This window comes from Micromys minutus (assembly GCF_963924665.1).
Source record: "Micromys minutus genome assembly, chromosome: 1".
NCBI lineage: Eukaryota > Metazoa > Chordata > Mammalia > Rodentia > Muridae > Micromys > Micromys minutus.
The window spans coordinates 129352264-129378018 of NC_137969.1; the positions used below are offsets into that span (position 1 = coordinate 129352264).

The 25755-nt window shown below is 43.2% G+C and overlaps 1 protein-coding gene and 1 pseudogene across 3 annotated transcripts in view; one reads left to right on the plus strand and one right to left on the minus strand.

Annotated features, from left to right (window-relative positions):
- The window catches only part of CWH43 (cell wall biogenesis 43 C-terminal homolog), a gene marked incomplete at its 5' end in the record, with an annotated part of 49093 nt that extends 23814 nt beyond the window's left edge, over window positions 1-25279 (plus strand). For both annotated transcript variants that reach the window (XM_080919579.1, XM_080919580.1), the window contains 5 exons: window positions 188-337; window positions 2374-2518; window positions 6396-6457; window positions 10794-10949; window positions 25152-25279. In XM_080919579.1, coding sequence (XP_080775705.1) covers window positions 188-337; window positions 2374-2518; window positions 6396-6457; window positions 10794-10949; window positions 25152-25230 — 592 coding nt within the window. In that variant the 3' untranslated portion in view covers window positions 25231-25279. The remainder of the gene's footprint in view (window positions 1-187; window positions 338-2373; window positions 2519-6395; window positions 6458-10793; window positions 10950-25151) is intronic.
- LOC308438583 (proteasome activator complex subunit 2-like) lies at window positions 16462-17172 on the minus strand (annotated as a pseudogene). Its single transcript has one exon. The product of its transcript is annotated as a proteasome activator complex subunit 2-like (transcript).
- Window positions 25280-25755: the final 476 nt, after the last annotated feature.

Below are 25755 nucleotides of genomic sequence, written 5' to 3' on the forward strand. Positions count from 1 at the left end.
TAATACAGTAAGACAGGCTGAATGAACCAGCAATCAGACTTCCATTAAAGTCTTCACCACACTCCTGCTCTGAGTGGCCCTCGGTGAATACTTGTCATGTGACATGACTTTTTAATGCACGTCCTTGGTCTCGTCTGCATGACTGTCTGAGAACCAGACTGCTCTGCTTTTTCTCATTCTCCTGCAGGATTATGGTGCTGTCTAGGTACCCGATTGTGAGGTCGGAACATCACCTTCTTCCATCGCCAGAGGGCGAGATCGCGCCAGCCATAACCGTGACAGTTAACGTCTCCAGCAGACTGGTGGATTTTGTGGTGACACACTTCGGGAATCATGAGTGAGTTTCTTTGAATTACTTAATAGTATACAAATGCCAGGAACTGATATTAACATATTACTTTGATTTTTTTAAACACTGAAATAGCCTTTCTTACTTTCTATCTCAAAAACAAACAAACACCCCTTAGATTATTGTCCCTTGGTTGCTGGGAAGATTCAGAACAAAGCTGTAGCTCAGAAGCGCTTGGTTCTACACCTGAAACTAGACTACAGAAACAACAGCAACAACACACTCCCTTCCTTACAGGGTCATTGGCACAAATACCTGTATCACTGGGACTCGAGGGCACTAAGTGACAGTCCCTTCTCTCTCACGTTTTCACAAACAACTGGTAGGTAACATTGGCCATCCAACACATACACTCCACCAGGTCCTGTCTGCGAACCTTCTTCGAGAGCTCTCCGGTCCTCTCGGTTCCCAGTGATCTACCTCCATCTCTTTTGTCCCTGTAGCACTCACCCGTCTTTCTAGGAAAATGCCTCTGCCAATTACACATTTACCGGTGGACCTATCCCTTGCACCCACATGTGTCTATACAGTGCAAGGAATGACGGTTCCCAGAGTCCTTTGCTTTCTGTTTTCTAGGTGGATTAGGTTAACAAGAGTCATAAGGTTGGAAGTCAACACGAGGAAGAAGCCAGAGCATTTTACCCCTTCTCTGGGCTTTTTCTGGTAGCTGCAGTTGACCCTCTTCTGTGGCTGCAGTGCAGAGGTTGCTTTCATCTCGGAAGCCCTGCATTAGTTCATCCCCCTCTAGCCAGTGCTGCCTTTCTACTGACTCTGTAGTGTCACTTCCGCCTGCCTGTCCTCTAGTGGTACAGACAGTTCTAGTGTCTCATTGCTGACAACCTCTGATTGCATCTCTGGTCCCCGATTGGCTTCTCATCACCCAAGTGACCAATTCCCTATATTAAATTCCTGAGGTGCCTCTATTCTCCTGATATTGATGTTCTTTTTTTCTGGAACTATAAGTCCCTTGAAAGAAAGTTTAATGTACTTGCCCATTTTTCTGTTTCATGCCTACAGTAATTAGTATATTAAAGGCAAGATACACTGCCAGTATTTGGGTAAGAGAGCAGAGGAGACATCTGGATAACATTTGGTTGAGGTAACAGTGTAGGGTACATGAGCCTGAACTATTCTGTGCAGGTTACAGCTCTCCCTCTCATGAGTGTCTCTGGATCTTTTACTTTGATTTTTATCCTTCAATTTTATCCCGATGACTGGGTCTCACATCACTGCCATACTTTCTTATTTTATTTTTGTATTAAATTCACTTGCAATGTTGAGAGTAAGTGTAGAGCCTTTGTGTGTGTGAGGCAAGCATTCTGCCACTGGGCCACTGAGCCACTGAGCCACTGAGCCACTGAGCAACTGAGCCACTAAGCCACTGGGCTACTGGGTCACTGGGCCACTGGGCTACTGAGCTACTGGGCCACTGGGTCATTGGGTCACTGGGCCACTGGGTTACTGGGCCACTGAGCCACTGAGCCACATCTCTGTACCTGCCATGATTTCTTAATACTGAAAAAAAGGTTGAACAGATTCTGTGCTTGGAATAGAAACGTAAAGATTTGATCTATTTTTAAATATGTGCATGTGTGCCCCTATGAGTGGGGACGTACACCTGCATGTGGGCGCCTGAGAAGGCTAGAAGAGTGTAACAGACACCTTGATGCTGACGTCACAGGGGTTATGAGCTGGTTGACATGACCAAATTCCATTCTTCTGCAAGAGCAGTAAGTGCTCTTAAGTGCTAAGCTCTTCAGCCCTAAGAAAGGTTTCTGAATGAATGTGACTCACTGGTTTCTAGAGAAAGGTTTTTCTTAGTCAAGTGTGTTTGTCAAGCCCACTTTGAAATGTGGTTCTATGTCTTATTCACTGTAAAAATTCAGACCTTCTCCCAACAGAAATAGCTCTGGCTTTGTACCCCGTTTGAGGATATGTTGAGGGGATTTGGTTACCTTTTTTTTTTTATTTTATTTTTTGTTTTACACGTGTGGTGAAGAGGCTCCTTTCTGCATTATTTTTAGAGATGACCTTGACAGGAAGCTACAGGCTATTGCAGTTTCCAAACTGCTGAAAAATTGTTCAAATCAAGTGATATTTCTGGGCTATATTACTTCAGAACCTGGCTCCAGAGATTATGTACAACTCACAGAACATGGCAACGTGAAGGTAACGCAAGTTTAATATCTCTTCTGATCAACTAAGTTAAATGCTTCTTTATTCCTATACACTTAAAAAAATTCAACCCAAAAAGCTTGTGTGTGTGCTCGTTTATGTGTTTGTGCATGTGTGTGCATGCGTGTGTATGTGTGTGTATATGTGTGTGTGGTTGTGTGTATCTATGTGCACCAGCCCACATATGTGTGTACTTGTACACACATGTGTGTGCATGTGTGTATGCATGTGTATGTGTGTGTGTGTAGAGTTGGAGGTTTAAGTTGGACATCATGTGACCTCCATTGTTTTTCACATTATTTCAAGACAGGGTCTCTCACTGAATCGGGAGCTCATGGGATAGATGCTGGGGTCTGCTTGCATCTGCTTTCCCAGGGCTAGAATCACAAGTGTGTACCAAGTGTGCCCAGATTTTTCTGTGTGCTGGGGATCTGGACCTCTTTCCATCTGAGTGACCCTCCCAGCGGGTTACATCCCCTGACAACTTGATGTATTCTGTGCTTTGTGAGCACAAAAGCACTCCACAGCCCACTGCCTCAGAACAGCAGGACACACACAGGGGCCTGCTCACAAATCTGTGCTGTGGACAGGGCTCAGTGGGGACAGCTCAGTTGTGCTCCACACAGGGACAGGATTTCCTGTGTGGAGGATTCACAAAGGATGCTTTTGACTCAGGACCACCACTCCTCCTCCTGGGCTAACTGGCTTCCTCCCTTACTGTGTCTGGGTTCTGGACAGTAGACAAGGGGAGAGCCTGCATTGTCCTCTAGGACTTGTCCTTCTAAGCGGCACAGTGTCACCTCTGTTTTAGTCATAATTCTTGTCACATTCACCTGAAGGATCATCAACCTCATTCTGTGGGGAATGTCAAAGACGTCTCGGAAGGACACCATGGCCCGTGAGCTGTGATTCTAACTGTACTTAGAAAATGAAATCCACCATACTGTGAACGTTAGTTATAAGGCTCTAAAAGCTGAAATGGAGTATCAGGAAGAGGGGCGTCCAGTCACCCAGGGCCTTGTAAACAAGCTCTCAGGAAATAACATGCACACCAAACCCGGAAGAGACCGATCCATGCACCAGAATGGGACACGAATGAATGCATATCGAGAACTCGGTTGCTGTGTTTGATTAGGCTCAGCAGAGAGCTCTGTCCTTAGAGCATAGCATTGGAAGGTGACAGAGAGGGTGGTGTAATGAGGGTTTTGGCAGGGGACAGATACTCAGTAAGATAGAGAAGCGTGGTTGGTCCTGAAGCCTTGGTGGAGAATTGGCCTTGATATGACACTCACTCTGTGTTGTCTGGAACTGTTATTTCTCTAATGCAGCCCCACTCAATCAGGCCTCTGCTGCATGGTCTCTGTTGCTGCCTTGCCTCCTCCCATCCTCCATCATGGCCTCCACCCTCCCTGGTCTCCATCCTATAGTCTGATCATGTAAAACAGCATCTGTATTCTATTTGGGAAGATAGAGACAGAGCTAAAGAGGAGGCCCAGGGTGAATGCAGATCACCTCTGCATGCACACTGGGAAGAGGGATCCAGTGTTTTTTATTTCTTTGGCTGGAATTCAGCCGTATGGTCATGCTTCACTGTACAGAAGACTGGGGTAGAACAATCCATCTTGATACCTGTATACAGAGGAAGCTGAGTCTTTGGGAAAAGAGAAACATTGGGGAGATGCGCTGTCCTCTGTATTCGTGGATGGGGCAGGAGTACAGCCAACGTGGTCCCCTTTTTTGTCGGGATGTTTATTACAGAGAAGACAGGAAGAAGAACAGCATTGCAAAGACAAGGAGCCCAGCTGAGTTTAAGGCATGTGTGTGGCAGAGTGGAGAGATACCCAGAGATAAGAGGATGTAGAGATCTAGAATCCAGGAGCTCACTTAGGATTAGAGATAGGGATCAAGTCCTTCAAGCTGTTGCTGTGGGCGGCCTTCTTGAGTCCTTTAAGTTTGGGGTGGGGAACTGCATGCTGTTGTTCTGGGTTGTGTGTCCACAGAGTACCTGGTTCTGGGTAGTCTCTGAAGAAGACATTTGCCTGCCTTATTGTTCTGAAGGCTGGCATTATAAGATTAGGCAGCATTAATCTATTCAGGCCATCTCACGACATCAGATGAAAGGTACTGGAAATGGCCCCAGGAAGAGAGGGGGCAAGTACTGGTTCATCTAGCTAGATGTAACTGGCTCTGTGAGACCAGCATCAATCCCCTCTGAAAGACGTGCCTTCTTGACTTGGCCAGTTTTGACAAGGCCCTGACCTACAGAATTTCCATACCTCAACAAGGTCATCATGGGTCCAAGAGACCATCCCATGAAGCTCTCTCTCTGTGTGTGTGTGTGTGTGTGTGTGTGTTTAACTCACATTCAACTGATAGCTATTATGGGATGGTGTATGTGTGAGAGAGAGGGGGAGGGTGAGAAAGACAGAGAGAGAGAGAGAGAGAGAGAGAGAGAGAGAGAGAGAAAGAGAGAGAGAGAGAGAGAGAGAGAGAGAGAGCTGGTGCCATTCTCAGGTGTCAGGACAGTCAAAGAAAAAGCTAGAGCTTTTGGTCACAGGCTTGCCGTTCTCTGTGAGGAAAGCAGCCTCCAACTTGGCTTCTCATTTGTCCCTCTGTTGTTTTTCTGTGTAATGGCTAAAAGCTGTTTTGATTGGTAATTCACTCTAATATTGCTTTTCCATGAAGAAGTTCATTGACATATAGAGGAATTTTAATATATGCTTGGATGAACAGATTTTTCTCCTTAAGAAATGAGTAATTAAGTTCTCTGGTCTTAAATTTTTACAGCATTGCATAAAATTCCAATGAAGTAAAATAACAGTTAAACAGATGTATAGCTGATTAGCTATAGTATCTATAGCTAAAAGACTAACTTACTACCTTTCCCAAGGCAAGTGGACACTTCTATGCATTTGTTTTTATAGTTATTAAGCATTTAATAACTATAAATCTCTAAGATTCATTTGCACTTCCTTTTGTATACAAATGGAATATATAGCATAAATAGTAAGTAAGATTAGCATCCAGATACATATCATGTAACAAATAGAAATCATAAATTGTGTAGTATTTGTAGTAATATAAAATGTACTTTAAGTTAAATTCTAATAGTTAAAACCTAGAGATGGTAAAAAGTCAAATATAAATATATTATTTACAGGCTGTTTAAAAAGAAGGAAGTGGAGATTTCTTCTTTATTCTACAAATCTCCATATTTACAGTTTTTTTTCCAGTACATTATAGAAAAAATTTTTTTTCTCCTTCTCTGATGAAAAATGAGTCTGGTTTCAAGCCTTCAACATCAAAAGACTCTTGATTGCATCTGAATGCGTTTCTGTCCATGATCTGATTTAGTAAACACAGACCAAGCACCCACAGAACACCAGGATTTAAGTACCAGGCAGCTGAAGGTTGATGGATGGGATTCCCTTTGCACAGAGAGGCAAGTGAGAGCAAAGGAAGCAGCCAGAACATTTCTCATCTTTTCTCTGTGCTTTTTCCAAACAAGCCACTGAGGTGTGGGGTGCAGCCAGGGTGCAGGGCCTGACTGGGAGGACTGGGGACTGGGTCCAAGCTCTCAGTTCTGCTGGTGCTGACAGATTTAGAGAGCTGCAGGAGGTGAGACCTCAGTGCAACTGCAGACTTACCCATCTTTCTGTGTTTCCAGCATCCACGAAGAGATAGGGAGGGACATAGGAACTATTCCAAAAGCATCTCGGGAGTGAATGAATTATCATGCATGGAGGATGGGTAGGAGGGTAGGAGATAATCTGTTCTTCTCGTTCACCTCTTTTCTTCTCTTTTTGTGAGTAATTCAAGTTACAGCATTGTTTTCTATCTTCTAAGCATTCTCCTCTCTGCTCTTGAATAGGACATCGACAGCTCAGATCAAGACAGATGGTGCGAGTACATCATGTATCGGGGCCTGATCAGGTGAGCACTGGTGCTAAAAAAAATTCTGTGAATTCTAGAAGGCAAAGAGTCATGGAGGCAATTAATTTTTGCAGTTCTTTATAAATATTGATTTTGTTGGTTACACTATTTAACAGTTTTGGCACTTAATAGTCTAAGAAGACAAAACCAGCTAAGCAAAGTTAGAGGTATCATAAGGGCTTTGTAAACTATTGTCTTAGGGTTTCTATTCCTGCACAAACATCATGTCCAAGAAGTGAGTTAGGAAGAAAATGGTTTATTCAGCTTACACTTCCATATCGCTGTTCATCAACAAAGGAAGTCAGGACTGGAACTCAAGCAGGTCAGGAGGCAGGAGCTGATGCAGAGGCCATGGAAGGATGTTACTTACTGGCTTGCTTCCCCTGGCTTGCTTAGCATTTCCTCAACTGAAGCCCTTTTCTCTGTGATAACTCCATCTGTGTCAAGTTGACACAAAACCAGCCAGTAAATTGACCCCTTGTCAACTTGACACACGAACACATCATTACTAAGCCTCAACCTTTACTTTCTTATCCATCCCCACGATCTAAATAACATTAAAAGTCCCACAGTCTTTACAAATTCTTACATATTAAAATTTCAATCTCTTTAAAATATCCAATCTCTTTTAAAATTCAAAGTCTTTTTAATCAATTCTAAGTCTCTTAACTGTGGGCTTCACTAAAATACTTTCTTCCTTCAAGAGGGAAAAATATCAGGGCACAGTCACAATCAAAAGCAAAATGAAGTCTACCTGTCCAATGTCTGGGATCCTCTCCTGATCTTCTGGGTTCCTTCAAGGGCTTGGGTCACTTCTTTATAGCACACACCTTGTCTTCTAGGTTCCAGCTGCCTGTTCTCCACTGCCACTGCTGTTCTTGGTGGTCATCTCATGGTACTGGCATCTCCAAAACACTGCTATCTTCAACTAGGCTTCACCAATAGCCTCTCATAGGCTTTCTTCATGGTGCCAAGCCTCAACTCCTTTGCATGACCCCTTCAGTCCTGGGCCATCAATTGCAACTGAGGCTACATCTTCACCAATAGCCTTCCAGGGCCTCTCACAGTACTGAGCCTTAACTGCTCTTCATGACCCTTTCATGCCTTCAAAACCAGTACTACTTGGGTGACACTTATACATTACCAAGTTCAGCCACAGCATGAGGCACAACCTTAGCTATCTCTGGAATACAGCCTCTTTGTGTTCTCAAAAAACACTTTCCAGAAAATTTCACCTCAATGATGCTGATCTTCTCTTAATCACCACTAATTTCTTGGTTCCAGCCAACCAGTATCAATAGTCCCAGTAATGCAAAGGTTTTGCTCTAGTAGTTCTGGTATCTTGTTAATCATAGCTGATTCGTCAGCCCCAGCTAACCAAAACCACAGAATCTTCACAATCAAAACAGCAATAGTTCTGATAAGAGTTTTTAATCTTCCCTCTGAAGTTTCACAAGCCAGGCTTCCATCTTCTGCACTGTTCTCAACATTATCTTCCAAGCTCCTACAGATCATCCCACAGAGCTCTTAACATCCAGTGGCTCTTCTAGTCCAAAGTTCCAAAGTTGTGCCCCAAAACATGGTCAGGTTGCCACAGGAATACCATACTATGCTGGTAACAATTTCTGTCTCAGTTAGGGTTTTACTGCTGTAAACAGACACCATGACCAAGGCAAGTCTTATAAAGGACAACATTTAATTGGGACTGGCTTACAGGTTCAGTCCATTATCATCAAGGCAGGAACATAGCAGCATCTAGGCTGGCATGGTGCCGACAGACTTTAGAGTTCAACCTCTCCATCTGAAGACTGCTAGTGGAAGACTTGATTCCAGACAGCTAAGAGATGGGTCTTAAAGCACATCTACTCCAACAAGGCCACACCTCTAAGTAGTGCCACTCTTGGAGCCAGGCATATACAAGCCACCACAACTATTAAACACAATGGTATATAAGTAAGGCACAATAAGAAGGGTACCATTGGGAGACAACCCTTCCAGATATGGGGACAGACACCTTAACACAAGAGCATTCTGTTTGAAGAGGGTGACACTAGGGAAGTTGCAGTATGTGTTGGGCTAGAAAGGTGGTTGAGGTAGCAGGTGAACGCTGTCATCCTGGGGAGGGGAGTAGATCTTGTAAGGGTTTTATGGACCCATATTAAGGACTTTTATTATAAGCATCTGGACACCTCATTGGTCCTTGGATGGTTTACCTGGTTGGCTCATGTACTTACTGAAGGAAGTCCAGGAAACCAATTAGGTGCTATAAAGGCCATTCTGGTTACAACACTGCTTCAAAGACTCTAAGAGGCCCAGCCATTGCTCTCAGACAGCTGCTCGAGAGCTAGCCTGCCCAATGTTCCCAAAGAGCTACGGTAGAAGAGCATGCTGCTTCATAAATCACTTCATATCTAAGATAGAGAACACTGTTTTTATTTCATCCTGTATTCAAGTATTTGTCACAGGATATCAGAATTCTAGAAAACAAGGTTGGGCGTGGACTGAAATAGGTATAATAGTTCCAAGTTACAAAAGATGGCTAGCCTTTTAAATACAGCATATTTAAGATAAGTGGTGCTTCTCTGTGGGCACGTGTGCATGCATGTATGCGCGTGTTATAGCCTCTCCATTGTTCTACCTTGATTTCCCTGGCAAATAATGCAAAATGAGTGGGTGGCTTAAATAAAAGCTAATTATGTTCTCAAAGGTCTAGAACCTGTATAAACCAAGGCAGCGGGGTTGGAGTCTGGCGAGGATTCTCCCTTTGGGTGGCAAATGGCTGTCTTCTTGTCCAGGGGTCACACGGTCATTCCTCAGCACTCAATCACCCAGTTAGTTGCCCTTGTGCTTAGTGGGTTTTAATAGTTTAACAACGGGAGCCTCCCTCTTCAGGGAACAACATATAGAGTTGCAACTCCTTATCTTCAAAGACTTCAGGAATATCCTTGAAGGTCACATTTCTGAAACCGGTTAAAGCTTCGATCTTGGAGATTCTGGAAATCAACAGCCCAGATTTGCTGGAGACAGTGCTTTAGAATGATTCAGAGCTACAGTGCAGGAGCTTAGCCAGTGACAGCTCAGATCCCCGATCTGACAGGACCCCAGCTCTCATCCTTCTCTTTTTCCTGGGAATGTGGGCTAGCTCCACCCACCCAGATTTTTTGTTTCTCTTGCAGGTGCCTCTACTCTGGCTGAAGCCCCCCTTTCTTTTTACCTTTCCCTTCACCTCTCTACTTCTCACCTTCCCATGGTGTGTCTAATCAGCAGCCACTACAGATCTCTTCCTCACCCCCTCTGATGGATTCCCACATCCTCCTCTCCCTCTTGGATAAGAGTCTGAGTCCTCACAGATGTGTTGGAGGAAGGGTTCTGCTGCTCGCTTCCCCTCTACCTCAAGTCCATTGCTTTTCTTCCTCCAGTTCTGACTGAATCCCCAAACCCCACACACGTCTCCTCCCATGCCTTTGCCTTTCTTAGCTCTTCTCGTACGCTGGACTTCTTATTCCCTGTTCTTTCCCACAGGACTTATCTACCTTCTCCCAATGAACTTTGTCTCCCAACTAGATCAAATGGTCAGTGGGAGCAAGGACGTCATCTTACCTCTTGGCCACCCTCTCAACTTAAAATGCTGCTATAGAAACCTCATCAAATCCATAAGCGATCGAAAATGATGCAAATGCCCTTTCTGGAAGAGTCAGGATGTAAACAAATGAAAATGAAGCTCTTGATGCTGTGGTTCATTCATTTTCCTGTCTGAGAACTTCACTCAGACTCTTTGGATAGTGTCTATAAAGTGTTTTGACTTTTCCAGAGAGCTGAACTCTGTAAGCCAAACAGGATGTGGACATTTTTTCCCCCAGACATAAAATCCTGAATTTTAGACTAGGAAATGTGCCTAGGAATATGCACGAGGATTTTGGATTTTTGAAAAGGAGAAGGAAAAGAAATGTGGAGAAGGAAAAGAAATGTAAGCATATACACTTGCCAGGCTGAAGAAATCCTGTTATTAACTCAATATAATAAGCAAATTGTGTGGACAGAACATTCACCCAAGGACAGAAGTAAAGCAAGTTAGAAGTAAGCGGAGTTAATTAAATATATGTACACATTCCTTATTCATTTATCATGTTATGAAAACAGTATTTCTGTTCATCTTTAGGGTAATAAATCAAGTTAATTCTAGTCATGATACTCAGAGTCGAGTTAGAAATGGAAAACTACCTTAATTCAGAAGGTGTTAGCTGTTAGAGTTTGCTGGGTTTTCGTTGGGCCTTCACTGTACTCGTAGTGTTTTTATAATGAGACATTTTAGAAACCATTTCTAATTCTACTGAAGGTTGGGCTACGCAAGAATCTCCCATGCTGAACTGAGTGACTCCGAGATTCAGATGGCCAAATTCAGGATCCCGGATGATCCTGCCAATTACAGAGACAACCAGAAAGTCGTCATAGACCATGGAGGAGTTCCCAAGAACATTCATTTCAACCCCAGGTGAGTGGGCGCCTGTCTGCTGTAGAACAGACACAAGCTACCATATGTCCTCATGGAGCCCAGGTATCTCCTCATACATGCTCCAGATTGTGGTGGGCTCTAGAGACTCATTTCAAGTGAAGGAAGCTATGGTAAGGATTATAACTCATTGATTGAATTCATAACTTTTGCTTTCTGTAATGAAATGTGTTGTAGCCCTAACCCCAGGGAAAACATCTCATTGTTTCTTTATTACCACTAACTACCACCACCATCATTGTCACCATCCTCACAACTGCTACCACCATCAACATCACCATTATCACCACCCCCCCTCCAAGCCCCATCATTAACATGACCATGACAGTGAATATTCTGAGCGCTCCCATTTCCCATCGCTGTTCTAGATTCTTTATGTGTTACCTCAGTTTAACTCATTGGATTGTTAACTGCTGTTAGTAATGGTTTTTTGAGGAGGAAGTTCAGGCTGAGGAATACGATTGCATTAGGCTTAGGTGACTAGTCAGTGACAGAGCTGTTGAGGAGGAAGGAGGCCCATTAGCACCACAGGGTTGCTGAGATTTCTTGCTGGTTGAACCTTCCATTCTGCCTGAGAGCATTTGAAAATGGCACTGCTAAGTCTGGCCCCAAATCAACTCATTGGGACTCCCTGTGATGATACTTGGTTTGGGGACTTAAAATATTCTTCCCAGCTTATTTCAGTGGGCAATTCACGCTGAGACCATGATTTTTCATTCTCTTACATGGCAGATGTCCTCCCAGGAAAGAGCTACTGAATTTTATTTTGCTTAGTTTTTAATAGTGGTTATCTACGACATCTGTTTGTAGCCAAGCATATGATTTGAAGCACGTGCTCTTTTCTCTGCCACAGTGGATGGTGAGACAGGACTTCCGTGTCAGCCCAGGTGCCAAGCAAGCCCTAGACATGATTATCACTCAACATTTCCACTTTACTAGCTCATAGCTGCGACAACTTTCACTTTGTCAGGAACAAACCTACATTTCATTTGTTTAGTTCCTTGTCTCTTGGAGACAACTGTATCAGAGTGTAGTGATTCATGTAAGGGAAAACCCAGCCTTGCTTTGTTGCTGTGTTTCTTGCCTGCCAGATATGTAAGTGATGGTGGGCTCAGCCTCTGTAGTCTTGCCAGAGAAAAGATGGGAATGCATATGATTAGCCTGATCGTTCCCATGAACATGTATCATCCTTTATGCTAGAGTTTCTACTGTTACGATGAGACCCACGATCAAGAGCAAGTCAGGGAGGAAAGGGTTAATTTGACTTATGCTTCCACAGTGCTGTTCACCATCAGAGGAAATCAAAACAGAGCAGGAACCGGGATGCAGATGCAGACACAGAGGCCATGGAGGGGTGCTGCTTACTGGCTTGCTCTTTATGGCTTGTTAAACTAGCTTCCTTCTTTCCTTCCTTCCTTCCTTCCTTCTTCCTTTCTTTAACTTTTTATTGATTCTTTGTGAGTTTCACATCATGTACCCCAGTCCTGCTCATCTCCCTGTCCCCTCACACACACACACACACACACACACACACACACACACACACACACACAGAGAGACAGACACACGCACCACCACCACCACCACCACCATCAACAAAAACAAAAAACAAAGCATAGAAAACACCTGATCGAGGAAGCTCTAATGTGTAGTATGTCCCACAGTATAACCCTCTGTCCACACATCTTCCCTTGCAAATGTTTATTGCAATGAGTCACTGGTCTGGTGAGACATATATCTGTCTTCTGTGACACCATCAATATTGGATCCTTCTACTAAGCTTCCTCCTGGTTATCCTGTTCACGCCCTGTGTCATGGAGATACTGTAGTTTTAGATGAGCAGGACTGACCCTTCCACACATCCTGACTGTTCAGAGACGATATAGATTTTAGGGTGGGCCAACGCAGAGCCCTGGATTTGGGCCTAGGTGGCAGCTGAGCAGGTTAGGGTGCTGGCTCTCCAGGGTGAGCTTTTCAGCTCTGCTCCAACCAGGCCATCCAATGCTGTTATCAGCAGGAGGCGGTGCTAGCTCTGGACTACAGCTAGTAAAGGGGCAGGGCTAGCTCTTCTGCTCTTAAGACCTGGGGGGAGGGGGCAGCTCTCTCATGCTCTCACTCCTAGCTCACCTGTATGTACCCCCTCAACCAGGGCCAACACTCCTGTGCTGCCCAGGAGAGATGCAGGGCCCACTCCCCTGTGCTGCTCAGCCAGAAAGAGGCAGGGCCTCACTTGCTCTTATGACCCCAGGACTAGCTCTCCTAACTGCTGCAGTAATGAGGCAAGCCTGCTTTCTCTTAGAACCCAGGACCACGGGTCCAGCAGTGGCCCCCACTATGCTGGGTTAGGCCTTCCCACTTGAATCACCAATTAAGAAAATGCCCTAAAGGCTTGCTTGCAACCCAGTCGTGTAGAGGCATTTTCTCAGCTGAGGCTCCCACCTCTCAAATGACTCAAGTTCATACCAAGCTGACATAAAACTAGGCAGCCCAGAGACCGCTTTTTTTGCTGAATGAGATGACTTCTTAAATGGAAAAGTAAACTTTTGGGCAGAAATGATCTCCCCCCCCCCTTTTTTTATTCTTCATATACCAAGAATGTGGCAAATGTCCCAAAAAACCTATTTTTAGTGAACCACAACTGCAGATTGAGCCAAGACAGGTGTAGCTGAGCCACGTCTATTTTCTTGTTCTGTTTCAAGAGTGGTGGAGGTGCTGGGGGAGGCCTGTTCACGGCACTTACATAGGCTCTCAGACATCTTAAGTATTCTCTGCACCACTGTGAACTTCAGACACAGTGCCTAAGAGCAGATATCTCACCCGGTGCAGCTGGAATCGAATCATTTGACCGGCATCTCCAGCCAGCCTGCCTTAGGCAGTTACTGTTACTTTGATCTCTGCTTCTGCAAGTATAACTTAAAAAAAAAAAAAAAAAAGCTCTACTTGAGAGAGAGCACACTCTCCTGTGCTTGCAGGCTCTCCTCCCCCAACTTCTTTCTCCTGGGGATCAAACAGGGTTTTTCTTTGGAATAGGGTCCACACTCTGTAGCTCAGGATGACCTTGAACTTACTATCTAACCCAGACTGGTTTTGAACAGGCTCAAGTCTCCTGCCTCTTGTTTCCCAGGTGGTGAGGTGACATGTGTCTGATTGGTTCACTGGTCCTAGTGCCTCTAGGTTTATTCATGGTGCAGCAGAACGCAGCATTTTCTGTTTTGAGGGTTGAATAATGCTCCAGTGTGTGTGGACCCAGGTCAGCCTTGGGCGTGTTGGTCCTGATTTCTCAGAGCTGTCCTTGATTTTTCAGATATGTTTGCATTAGCCTAGAATTCACTAGGCTAAACTGGCTAGGCCAGCATTCCTTTTCCATCTGCCTGTCTCTGTCTCTCCAGCTCCTGGATAGCAAGAGCATGCCACCTGACTTTTAAAATGAAGGTCCTAGGAATCCAACTCAGATCTCCGTGGTAACCAGCAAGTATTTTATTGACTGAGATATCTCCACATTTGAGAGCTACCTCCTTTTAAATCCAACCTTTAAGTTAGCATGCAAAGTGATGGGGTTTCATTATGGAGTTTAAAAACATATATATTGTAACTTTCTTACTCATTCTTTCCCCTCCTGCCGTCCTCCAACTCTCCTTCCCCAGACAGTGTTATAAGAGTTCTGTCACTTACACGTTACTGTCTCTTCCCACCTCTTCACCCTCCTTACATCTCTTCCTCCTCACACTGCACTTCATAACTTTCACCACACACATGCACACATACATACAGATGCATATGACATGTGTATGCACAGGAATATATGTGCACCAGCAGATGAACACACACACACATGCATATATACTCACATGCACATGCATGCACATACATACAGATGCACATGACATGTGCACACTCCCAAACATGCACACACAGAGATGAACAGACACATACATAGACACCCTGACTCGCACATGCAGATTTCAATCTGTATTTCCCACATTGAACACGGGGCATCTGACTTTTCTGCATCTGGCTTATTTCGCTTAACGTAATGATTTCCCGTTGCACCTGCTTTCTGAAGACACGATTTCAGTTTTTCTCTGGGACTGAGTAAAATTCCATTGTGTGTATATACCACTTTGTTTTTTTAAACCACTCACAGGTTGATAGACCCTGAGGGAGGTTTCCTTTCCTAACTGATGTGAACAGAGAGGTAATATATTACCTGCAGGGATCTCTGTGAATGTCCATTTATAGTCTTTTGGGTATGTACCCAGGAGAGGTATAGATGGGCCCATGGTAGTTCCAGTTTTCGCTTTTGAAAGCCTCCACGCAGATTTCATGGCAGCTCTACGTATTTACCTTCCCTCCAACAGAGCAGACTCTTCCTTCTTTCTCCGTGTCTTCCCTGGTGTTTTCCTGACAACAGTCCTCCTGATGAGGGAAGATGGAGTCTCCAAGCAGTTTTAATTTTCATTTCTCAGATGATTAAGGGTATCGAGTACTCTTTCGAATATTTCATTGACTTTCTGTGTTTTTTCTTTTGAGAACTGCCTATTTGTTTAATTAGCTCAATTTACTGCTTGACTGATTTTTGATATTTATCTTATACAGTTCTTCCATGGAGTCTAAAGATTAATTACCTGATTGATGAATAGTTGGCAACTTTTTTTTGAAAAACAAATTCTGGAAGTTTCCTCTGTACCCTGGCAATGGTTTTGTTTGCTTCACAGAACTATCAAGTTCTCTGCAATGCCACTGGCCGGTTCTGGTTATTTCTTGTACAGCCAGAGTCCTGTTAGGAGCTCCCTCCCCCTGCCTGTATCTTCAACTGCTTTACTTAGGTTTTATTCTAGAAGTTTCAAAGTTTCAGACTTACATTCCGGTCTCCAGTTGATTCTGAATTGCTTCTGGAGCAGAGAGAGGCCCTGGTTTGATTGTTCCACTCATGGAAATTCAGGTTTTCTGGATCACTTGTTAAAGAAACCGTCTTTCAGCAACTCGTGTGTGCTCCCCCTTGAGTTTTTGATCTTATCCATTCTGATGTGTATAAGATGGAATTTCAGAGTTGTCTTGATTTGTATTTCCCTGACGACTAAGGACATTGAACATTGCTGTAAGTGCTTCTCGGCCATTAGAGATTCCTCTCTTGAGAATTTTCTGTTTTGCTCTGTACCCCATTTTTAAAATTGGGTTATTTGGGTTGTTGGTGTCAAGCTTCTTGAATTCTTTGTAAATTTTAGATATTAGTCCTCTGTCAGATGTAGGGTTGGTGAAGAACTTTTCCCAAATCTGCAGGCTGTCATTTTGTCCTATTGGTGGTATCATTTGCCTTACAGAAGTTTTTCAGATACATGATGTCCCATTTGTCAACTGTTTATCTTAGAGCTTGAGCCATTGGTATTCTGCTCAGGAAGTTGTTTCCTGTACCAATGAGTTCAAGGCCATTTCCCATTTTCTTTTCTTTTTTTACATAAAGTATAAATCATTTGTTTTCCTTCTAATCCTCAGCTCAGTATATAGATGGCTTTTCTTTACTCTTTGGGTTGACAATTTTCTCTAGGTTGCTGCTGCTGATATGATAAAGCTCAGCATAGAAGGCCCTCAGGTCCAGCACCATGGCCCTAAGCGCCCCATAGGCAGCTTCATCTCCCTCATGCACCAAGGCTCGGGAATCCATTACATGTCTTTGGAGGCCCTGGCTAGAGCATCCCCACATTCTGAGAAGTACTTAGAAATGGTCGTCTGGAAAGCTTCTACTTTGGTCTTGACAGCATTCACTCTCTCTAGCACCTTCTCCGGAATTGCCACCCCAAAATCATTTCCATCCTCGATCTTGGGGATCTGGTGCTGGATCCATGTGATTACCAAAATGCACTTCTGTTTGAGGGTCCAGACTTCTGGCCTAACCACTGCAAGGAGGGCCAGCAGCTTCTCATTTCTGGGGAGGAAGCCACACTTAGGGACTTCTTTCTTTTCTTGCTTGTCTGTTTCCATCTCATTGTCCTTGGGTGGGGGATCTGGGATAGGAATGGGGGATCCGGAGGGAGGAGAGGTCAGCCACATTGAGGGGATCCTCCTGCAAGAACTGACTCAGGGATATGATTTTTCCATGGCAAGAAAGTACAGAGGAAGTCATCAGCTCCTGGAAAAGATTTTGTCTGAAGACGTCCACCTGTATATGGGTTTCTTCACTCAAGCGAACCCCACAAGGCTTGGACATGCTCTCCCCACCCCCTCCCTGTTGCCAGTTTCTCCATTTTCTTTTCTATCAGACTTAGTGTATTCAGTTTTATGTTGAGTTCTTTGATCCACTGCCACTTGAGTTTTTCTGCAAGGTGATAAATATGGATCTATTTGTATTCTTTTACACGGAAATGTCCGGTTTGACCAGCATCATTTGTTGAAGATGCTTTCTTCCCCCCCACCCATTGTTTGGTTTCTTTGTCAAAAATCAAGTATCTATAGGGGTGTGGGTTTATTTCTGTATCTTCAATTCCAGTCCATTGATCCACATGTCTGTTTCTATACCAATTCCATGAGGTTTTAAATCACTGTTGCTCTGTGGTACAGACTGATCTGAGAAACTTGTTGAAAATTAAGCAGCTGTAGCTGTGTGGACTGACATCTGGTTCTTCTGTTCTATTCCACTGGTTACACCTCTGTGCCAGTGCTAAGCAGTTCCTGGGGGAGGGGAGGAAACAGGGTAAAGAATGCAGGGTGGGGGAAAGGAGAAAGAAGGGAAAAAGATGCAGGTCAGGGGGTGGGGAAAAAAAACAAAGAATAAATGAACACAAAAAGAAAATGATTAAAGATTGCCTGGTAGTGGGAAAAAAAGTACAAAATAATTAAAGTTTTTTTAAAGGATGTATTGACTTTATTGTATGTGCAAATGCTTAGCCCCCATATATGAATGCAAACCATGTATGTGTGTTTGTTGCCTACAGGAGTCAGATGAGGGAACAGGGTTCTCTGGAACTGCACTCAGGATAGCTATGAGCCATCATTTGGGTAGTGAAAATGGGATTCAGGTCCTCTGTAAGAGCAATAAGTGCCCTCAACTACATAACTATCTCTTCAGGCCTCATAAAGATTTTATTTTTTTAGTATAACTAAGAGAAAATGAAGGTGCAGTAAAGAGAAAGTAAAAGCATTGGAAAGGAAGAAGTCAAAATTTTACTATTTGCAGATGATATAATAGTATACTTAAGTGACCCTAAAAATTTCACCAGAGAACTCCTACATAAACATGCTGAGAAAGAAATTAGGGAAATGACAATCTTCACAATAGTCAGAAACAATATGAAATACCTTGGTGTGACTCTAGCTAAGCAAGTGAAGGACCTGTATGACAAGAACTTCAAATCTCTGAAGATGGAAATCAAGGAAGATCTCAGAAAATGGAAAGATCTCCCATGCTCATGGATTGGAAGGATCAACATTGTAAAAATGGTCATCTTGCCAAAAGCAATCTACAGATTCAATGCAATCCCCATCAAAATTCCAACCCAATTCTTCATAGTGTTAGAAAGAGCAATTTGCAAATTCATCTGGAATAATAAAAAACCCAAAATAGCAAAAACTATTCTCAACAAGAAAAAAAAACTTCCCAGGGAATCACCATCCCTAACCTCAAGCTGTATTACAGATCAATTGTGATTAAAAACAAAACAAAACAAAAACAAAAACATGGTATTGGTACAGAGACAGGCAGGTGGATCAATGGAACAGAATAGTAGACCCAGAAATGGACCCACACACCTATAGTCACTTGCTCTTTTTCAAGGGAGCTAAAATCATTCGATGGAAAAAGCACAGCCTCTTCATCAAATGGTGCTGGTTCAACTGGCAGTCAACATGCAGAAGAATGAAAATAGACCCGTTCTTATCTCCTTGTACAAAACTCAAGTCTAAGTGGATCAAAGACCTCCACATAAAACCAGGCACACTGAAACTAATAGAACAGAAAGTGGGGAAGATCTTAGAACACATAGGCACAGGAATTATTTCCTGAAGAGCACACCAATGGCTTATGCTCCAAGTTTAAGAATCTATAAATGGTATCTCATGAAACTGTAAAGTTTCTTTAAGGCTGAATACACGCTCAAGAAGACAAAATGGCAGCCAACAGATTGGGATCTTTACCAGTCCTACATCTGATAGAGGGCTAATATCCAATATATACAAAGAACTCAAGAAGTTAGACTACAGAGAATCAAATAATCCTATTTAAAAAGTGGGGTACAGAGCTAAACAAAGAATTTTCAACTGAGGAATACCGAATGTCTGAAAAGCAACTAAAGAAATGCTCAACATTCCTGGTCCATCAGGAAAATACAAATCAAAACAACCCTGAGACTTTACCTCATGCCAGTCAGAATGACTAAGATAAAAAACTCAGGTGACAGCAGATGCTGGTGAGGATGCAGAGAAAGAGGAACACTCCTCCACTGTTGGTGGGACTGAAAGCTGGCACAACCACTCTGGAAATCAGTCTGGCAGTTCCTCAGAAAATTGAACGTAGTACTACCTGATGACTCAGCTATTCCACTCCTGGGCATATACTCAAAAGATGCTTCAACATCTAACAAGGACACATGCTCCACCATGTTCACAGCAGCCTTATTTATAATAGCCAGAAGCTGGAAAGAACCCAATTGTCCTTCAACAGAGGAGTGGATACAGAAACTGTGGTACATTTATACAATGGAGTGCTACTCAGCTATTAGAAACAATGACTTTATGAAATTCCTAGGCAAATAAATGGAACTAGAGAATATCATCCTGAATGAGGTAACCCAGTCACAAAAGAACACACATGGTATGTACTCACTGATAAACGACACTAGCCCCCAAAAGCTCTGAATATCCAAGAAACAGTTCACAGACCTTATAAAGCTCAAAAAGAAGAAAGGTCAGAATGTGGATGCCCCAGTCCTTCTTAAAAGGGAGAACAAAATGATCACGAAAAGAAATACAGAGACAAATAGAGGAGCAGAGATTGAAGAAGAGATCATCCAAAGACTGCCTCACCTGGTGTACTGGCTGGTTTTGTGTCAACACAACACAAGCTGGAGTTATTACAGAGAAAGGAGCCTCAGTTGGGGAAATGCCTCCATGAAATACGGCTGTAAGGCATTTTTTCAACTAGTGATCAAGGAGGGAGGGCCCAGCCCATTGTGGCGCCATCCCTGGGCTTGGGTAGACCTGGGTTCTATAAGAAAGAAGGCTGAGCAAGCCATGGGAAGCAAGTCAGTAAGTGACATCCCTCCATGGCCTCTGCATCAGCTCCTGCTTCCTGACCTGCTTGGGTTCAGTCCTGATTTCCTCTGGTGATGAACAGCAATATGGAAGTGTAAGCTGAATAAACCCTTTCCTCCCCAACTTGCTTCTTGGTCATGAAGTTTGTGCAGGAATAGAGACCCTGACTCTATTCCTGGGGATACACTCCATATGCAGCCACCAAACCCAAGCACTATTGCTGATGCCAAGAAGTGCTTACTGGTAGGAGCTAGATATGGATGCCTTCTCAGAGGCTCTGCCAGAGTCATACAGATACAGAGGAGGATGTTTGCAGCCAATCATTGGACTGAACACAGGGACCCCAATGAAATAGCTAAAGAAAGGACTGAAGGAGCTGAAAGGGTCTGCAACTCCATGGGAAGAACAACATTATCAACTAACCAAACCCTCCAGAACTCCCAGGAACTAAAACACCAACCAATGAGCACATAGGGAGAGACCCATGGCTCTAGTTGCATGTGTAGAAGAGGATAGCAGTGTCTAGCATCAATGGGAGGAGAGGCCTTTGGTCCAGTGAAGGTGCCTTTTCACAGTGTAGATGCATACCAAGGCACTGAGGTGGAGAGGGTGGTTGGGAGAGGGAGCACCTTCATGGTAGCAAGTAGAGGGGGAGGGGGGATGGGAGTGGGGGAGGAGGGAATAGCATTTGAAATGTAAACACAGAGAGTATCCAATTTAAAAAAAAAGAGAGAAAAGCACAGAAAAGGAAGCAGAGTTGGCTCAGCTTTTTTTGTGGATCCTCAAAAAACGGTGGACTTTGAGTTCTATACACGGCAAGGTTGTGCAGTGAATTTGGAGACTCTCATCTTCTCTGTGTTTATGTGGATGCTGAGCTTATCTTAGCCACTAGTCTGATGCCCGCCAGAGCTCTTTCATTTAAGTAGATTCTCTTGAGTCCTAGGGGAGGGGCAGCCGCCGCCTGCACTTTTGATGTCTGTGGGTGGGCAGGTCTGACTCTCCCAAGATTCCCCAGGGCTCCCCTCTGACTCCTCCTGCCTCTGGTGGTGAGATTCTAACAGAGGACATCTTGCATATATGTGAGAAAAAGGTGAAGCAACCACAGAACGTAGATCTTGTAGTTCCAAGCCCCACAAGAACTGATCACCCCCAGGCAGTGCAGCAGTGATTGTCAAGTATTCTACTAGAGTGGCAGTGTGCCAGACTCTATTGTATTACATCAGACAGCGCCCCAAGCCATCCATCTGCTGACCTCAGGCTCAGGGCTGTCAGTCCATGGGTATTCCCTGTTGACATCTGCTCCCAGCTCTGCGAGTGGACTTCCTGCAATGCTCGCCAGCACCTGCTTCCTTCCCAGCTTTCCACAACAGCCCCATCCTCACTTTGAGGCTCTGCACAGTCAATTTCAAGCTTTCTGATTTGTTTATGGCTGTCCCTCATTCTCAGGTGGCTTAGCTTTAAACTGTAATTTCCTTGCCATAGGACAGCAATGGCCACCCCTCCTGTTCATACAGGATGGGACTTTTAGAGTCTTCTCCACTGCTGACCCATCTGGATGCTGAGAGGAGTCACCGTCTCATCAAAGCCTCTGACTGGATTTGAGGTTTTTGTAAGCACTGTATATATGCCCTGTGGGGAAGCTTACTCAGTCACTTTTCAGTGGGGCCTCCTGGCTTCCTACCTGCAAGGTTTCTGTTTCTCCTCCCTCCAGCGGAAAGCCACACAGAACTGGGTTAGACGAGGCTAGCTTTCTATTGTTGTCATGGCCGATCTTTCTCTCAGTACATTTTTAAGCTGTTCTATCAGTACCTTTGTGAATTCCCAAAGTTCTTCCTCTCTTTCGTAAACTATACTCACCACCCCCACTCCCACCTTTCTTTCTTTTCTTCCCCTATTCTCTTCCTCTTCTCTCTCAGGATCTATATCCCAACTTCACTATATAGACAAAGATGACCTTGGCCCCCTGCTTGCCGCAATCACAGCCCTACGCTTAGTGTATGCAGTATTGGTATTGGTACCAAACTCAAGGCTTCTTGTTTGCAAGGCAGACACTCTACCAAGGGACCTACAGCCCAGCCTGAGTGTATTCTTTCTTATGCTGACTCCTCCCTTTAACCAGGTCATACAGAGGCAGCATTACTCGGCCATCTTACAGGACCATCTCCTTCCTTGTGATTCTACCTGTGTTTCCTTGGTTAATGGTTGGTAGCATTTCCCCCATATAACTGTCAGTTGTTGGAATGAAACTTTTTTATTTGTTTTTTTTTTTTTGGGGGGGGGGGGTCTCTGTTCAGCTCCTGTGTATTTTTGTCACATTTTCTGACTAAAAAATTCTGACCTAATAAAATATATTCATTTGAAAGCTTCTTGTTTTTCTTGGTCTCCTTCTTCTCCTTCTCCTTCTCCTTCTCCTTCCCCTTCCCCTTCCCCTTCCCCTTCTCCTTCCCCTTCCCCTTCTTCTCCTTCTCCTCCTCCTTCTTCTTCCTTTTCTTTTTCTTCTTCCTCTCCTCCTCCTCCTCCTCCTCCTCCTCCTCCTTCTTCTTCTTCTTCTTCTTTTTCTTCTTCTTCTTCTTCTCCTCCTCCTCCTCCTCCTTCTTCTTCCTTTTCTTTTTCTTCTTCCTCTCCTCCTCCTCCTCCTCCCCCTCCTCCTCCTCCTCCTCCTCCTCCTCCTCCTCTTCTTCTTCTTCTTCTTCTTCTTCTTCTTCTTCTTCTTCTTCTTCTCCTTCTCCTCCTCCTCCTCCTCCTCCTCCTTCTTCTTCTTCTTCTTCCTCTTTTTCTTCCTCCTGCTCCTCCTCTTCTTTCTTTCTTTCGTTCTTTCTTTCTTTCTTTCTTTCTTTCTTTCTTTCTTTTTTCAACTTCTTGGTAGAGTCTGAAGAGGCTGGCATTAACATTTCTTTAAGTATTGCGTAGAGGTCACCAACACCACCAGGTCTTGAACTGATTTGGGGGGGGGCATGATTGATAACTGACTCAACCTTCTTACTCACTGCTAAACTGTTTATATTTTACATTTCTTTGAAGTCTAGTCCTGATAGGTTTCGTGTTTCTATGAATAAATCCAATTCTAGGTTATCCAGCTTGTTGGTATATAATCGCTCATGGTAGTCTCTGGTGATCTGCGATTCTGTGATATCTTTCATGGTTTAACTGTGGTTTCTCTTTAATGTTAGTAAGCGTGGCTAAAGGTTTACCAGTCTCTAAATCTTTTCAAGAGGGTGACCTTCAGTCCTTTGATCTTGTTTCTCTATCTTTTCGTTATTTTGCTCCATTTTTTAAAATTTCTCACATTGACTCTGGTTCTTGTTTGTTTCTTTGTTTTGTTTTTTGCTCTAACTTTACTACCACATAAAGTTTAGCTTTCTAAGTCTTTCCATCTTAGTCCACAAACTTCTCTCTTAAAACCAGTCTTAGTATACCTGTATGTTTTCGTATGTTGTAGTTCCATTTCAACTCACATCAATATTTTAATTTTTTTTCTTATTACTCTTTTGAGTCATTGGTCGTCTGTGAATATGTTGTTTTACTTCCTACATATTTGTGAATTATGCGACTTTTACCTCCAGATACTGATTTCCAGTTTCATACTACTGTGTTTAGAAAAGATAATAGATATGGTCCAAGTGTTCTTAAGTTTATTTAGACTGCTTTGTGGCCTAGTAAGGATCTATTCTGGAGAATGTTCCATGTGTGAATTTGAAAGGAATATTTCATCTGCTCCTATACTATACGGTATATATCTATTGAGTTCATTTTGCTCTAGTGTTGTGTATGCTCCATCCTGCATCTGTTGTTGACTTCCTCTTCTATTGATGCCATTCTTTGGGATCTCCCCTTATATACTTATGTCCTTTGATGTTATATGTACATATAATAACAATTATATTCTATTGATAAGCCGAATCCTTTATTATTATATAATGACCTTCTTTGTCTCCTGTGACAGTTTTCGACTTACAATCTATTTTCTCTGCTGTGAGCATAACCATACTGTCCTCTCTTAGTTGTTCCAATGGAGTATTTTTGCAGTCATTCACTTTCAGCTTGTGTAAGCTGTTAAAACTAAATTGAGTTGCATGGGCAGCCTAAAGATGGATCTTAAAAAAACAAAAGCCAAAAAACTCATTTGACTTTGATCTGTTTCATGTGTGGAGAATTTGATACATTTACATTTAAAGCAGTTGATAGAAAAGAACTTATAGAATTTCCATTAAACAATCATTTTTGATGGCTTTGAGGTTCTGTTATTGTATTTTCCCTCTCCTGATGACTTCCTTTTTGACTTGATTCATCTACCAAGGATTTTCTTTGTAGTTACATGAGCTTATACAAAACATCTCATAACTTTAAGACCATATCTCCTCCTTTCCCTTCCCCTCCCCTCTTTTCTATCCCCCATCCCTTCCCCTGCCCAATTTCATGTTTTAGTCATATTACAGTAGAAGAAAGCTACCCAACAATCTTACATGCCTGTGAACACAGTAAGCTGTACCAATGATTGACCTGACAAGCTATGGCCACACAGCAGTGTGTGAATGATATGAAAGTAACTGTTTTATCGATAAAAAGATCCATGTATGTTAAGTATCATACATCTGTTAATAAATGGTTAGGTGATATATATGTCTTTATAGTGCTTTTATCATGCACCTGGATTCTTTAACTTGTGTGAAGGTAGTTTTGCATGTGGATAGTTGTGTAAAGCAGTGTTTCTATGAGGGGGTGAGCATAGAAAACCTCACTTTGTCACTTTGTCACTTTGCTGACCTAACACTTGTTTCTATGCATATACCATGCAATAATACCAACCTAGCAAATGTAAGGAAAAAAGGATAAAATGATCTATCTATAGTCACACACACACACACACACACACACACACACACACACACACCCCTCTGTATCCTGTGACATTTTCCCATGTCAGTTTTTTTCTGTTTTTAGATTTGGTTCCTACAAAGAAGGACACAATCATGAGAACACCCATCATTTCCACATGAGCACGCCCAAATACTTCGTTTGAACCTTTGAAGACAAGACATCATTATCGAGTGGGGAAATGTGTAACAGCCCAAAGAAGAGTTTAAAAGAAAATGGAAGAACACACATGAAGAACTGAGCAGTTAAATAAAAAGAAAGAAATGAAAAAAGATGACATCATGCAGTGAGAATTCCATCAATTCATAAGCTATGTCGCTTAATAAAGGCATCTCTCTCACTTTTGTTAAAAAAGAAAGTGTGTTAATATAAGAGAGTTAGGCTCAGGGCTGGAGCCGGAGCTCGGTGGTATAGGGCTTACCTCGTGTGCGTCGGGCCTAGTTTCAATTCCCAACACTGCCAGAAATAAAGTGGATAGGACGTAGGGAAAATAAAACCGCTGACTTGTGATCAATTATTTCAGCAACATTTGGGCTGGGGAAGATGGTTCAATGGGTAAGTAACTTGCTGCACAAGCATCAAGACTTTGTCTTGAGTTTGGATCACCAGTACCTCTGTAAAATACCGGTCATGGCAGCTTTCCTCCAAAAAGCCAGTGTTGGCAGAGCCA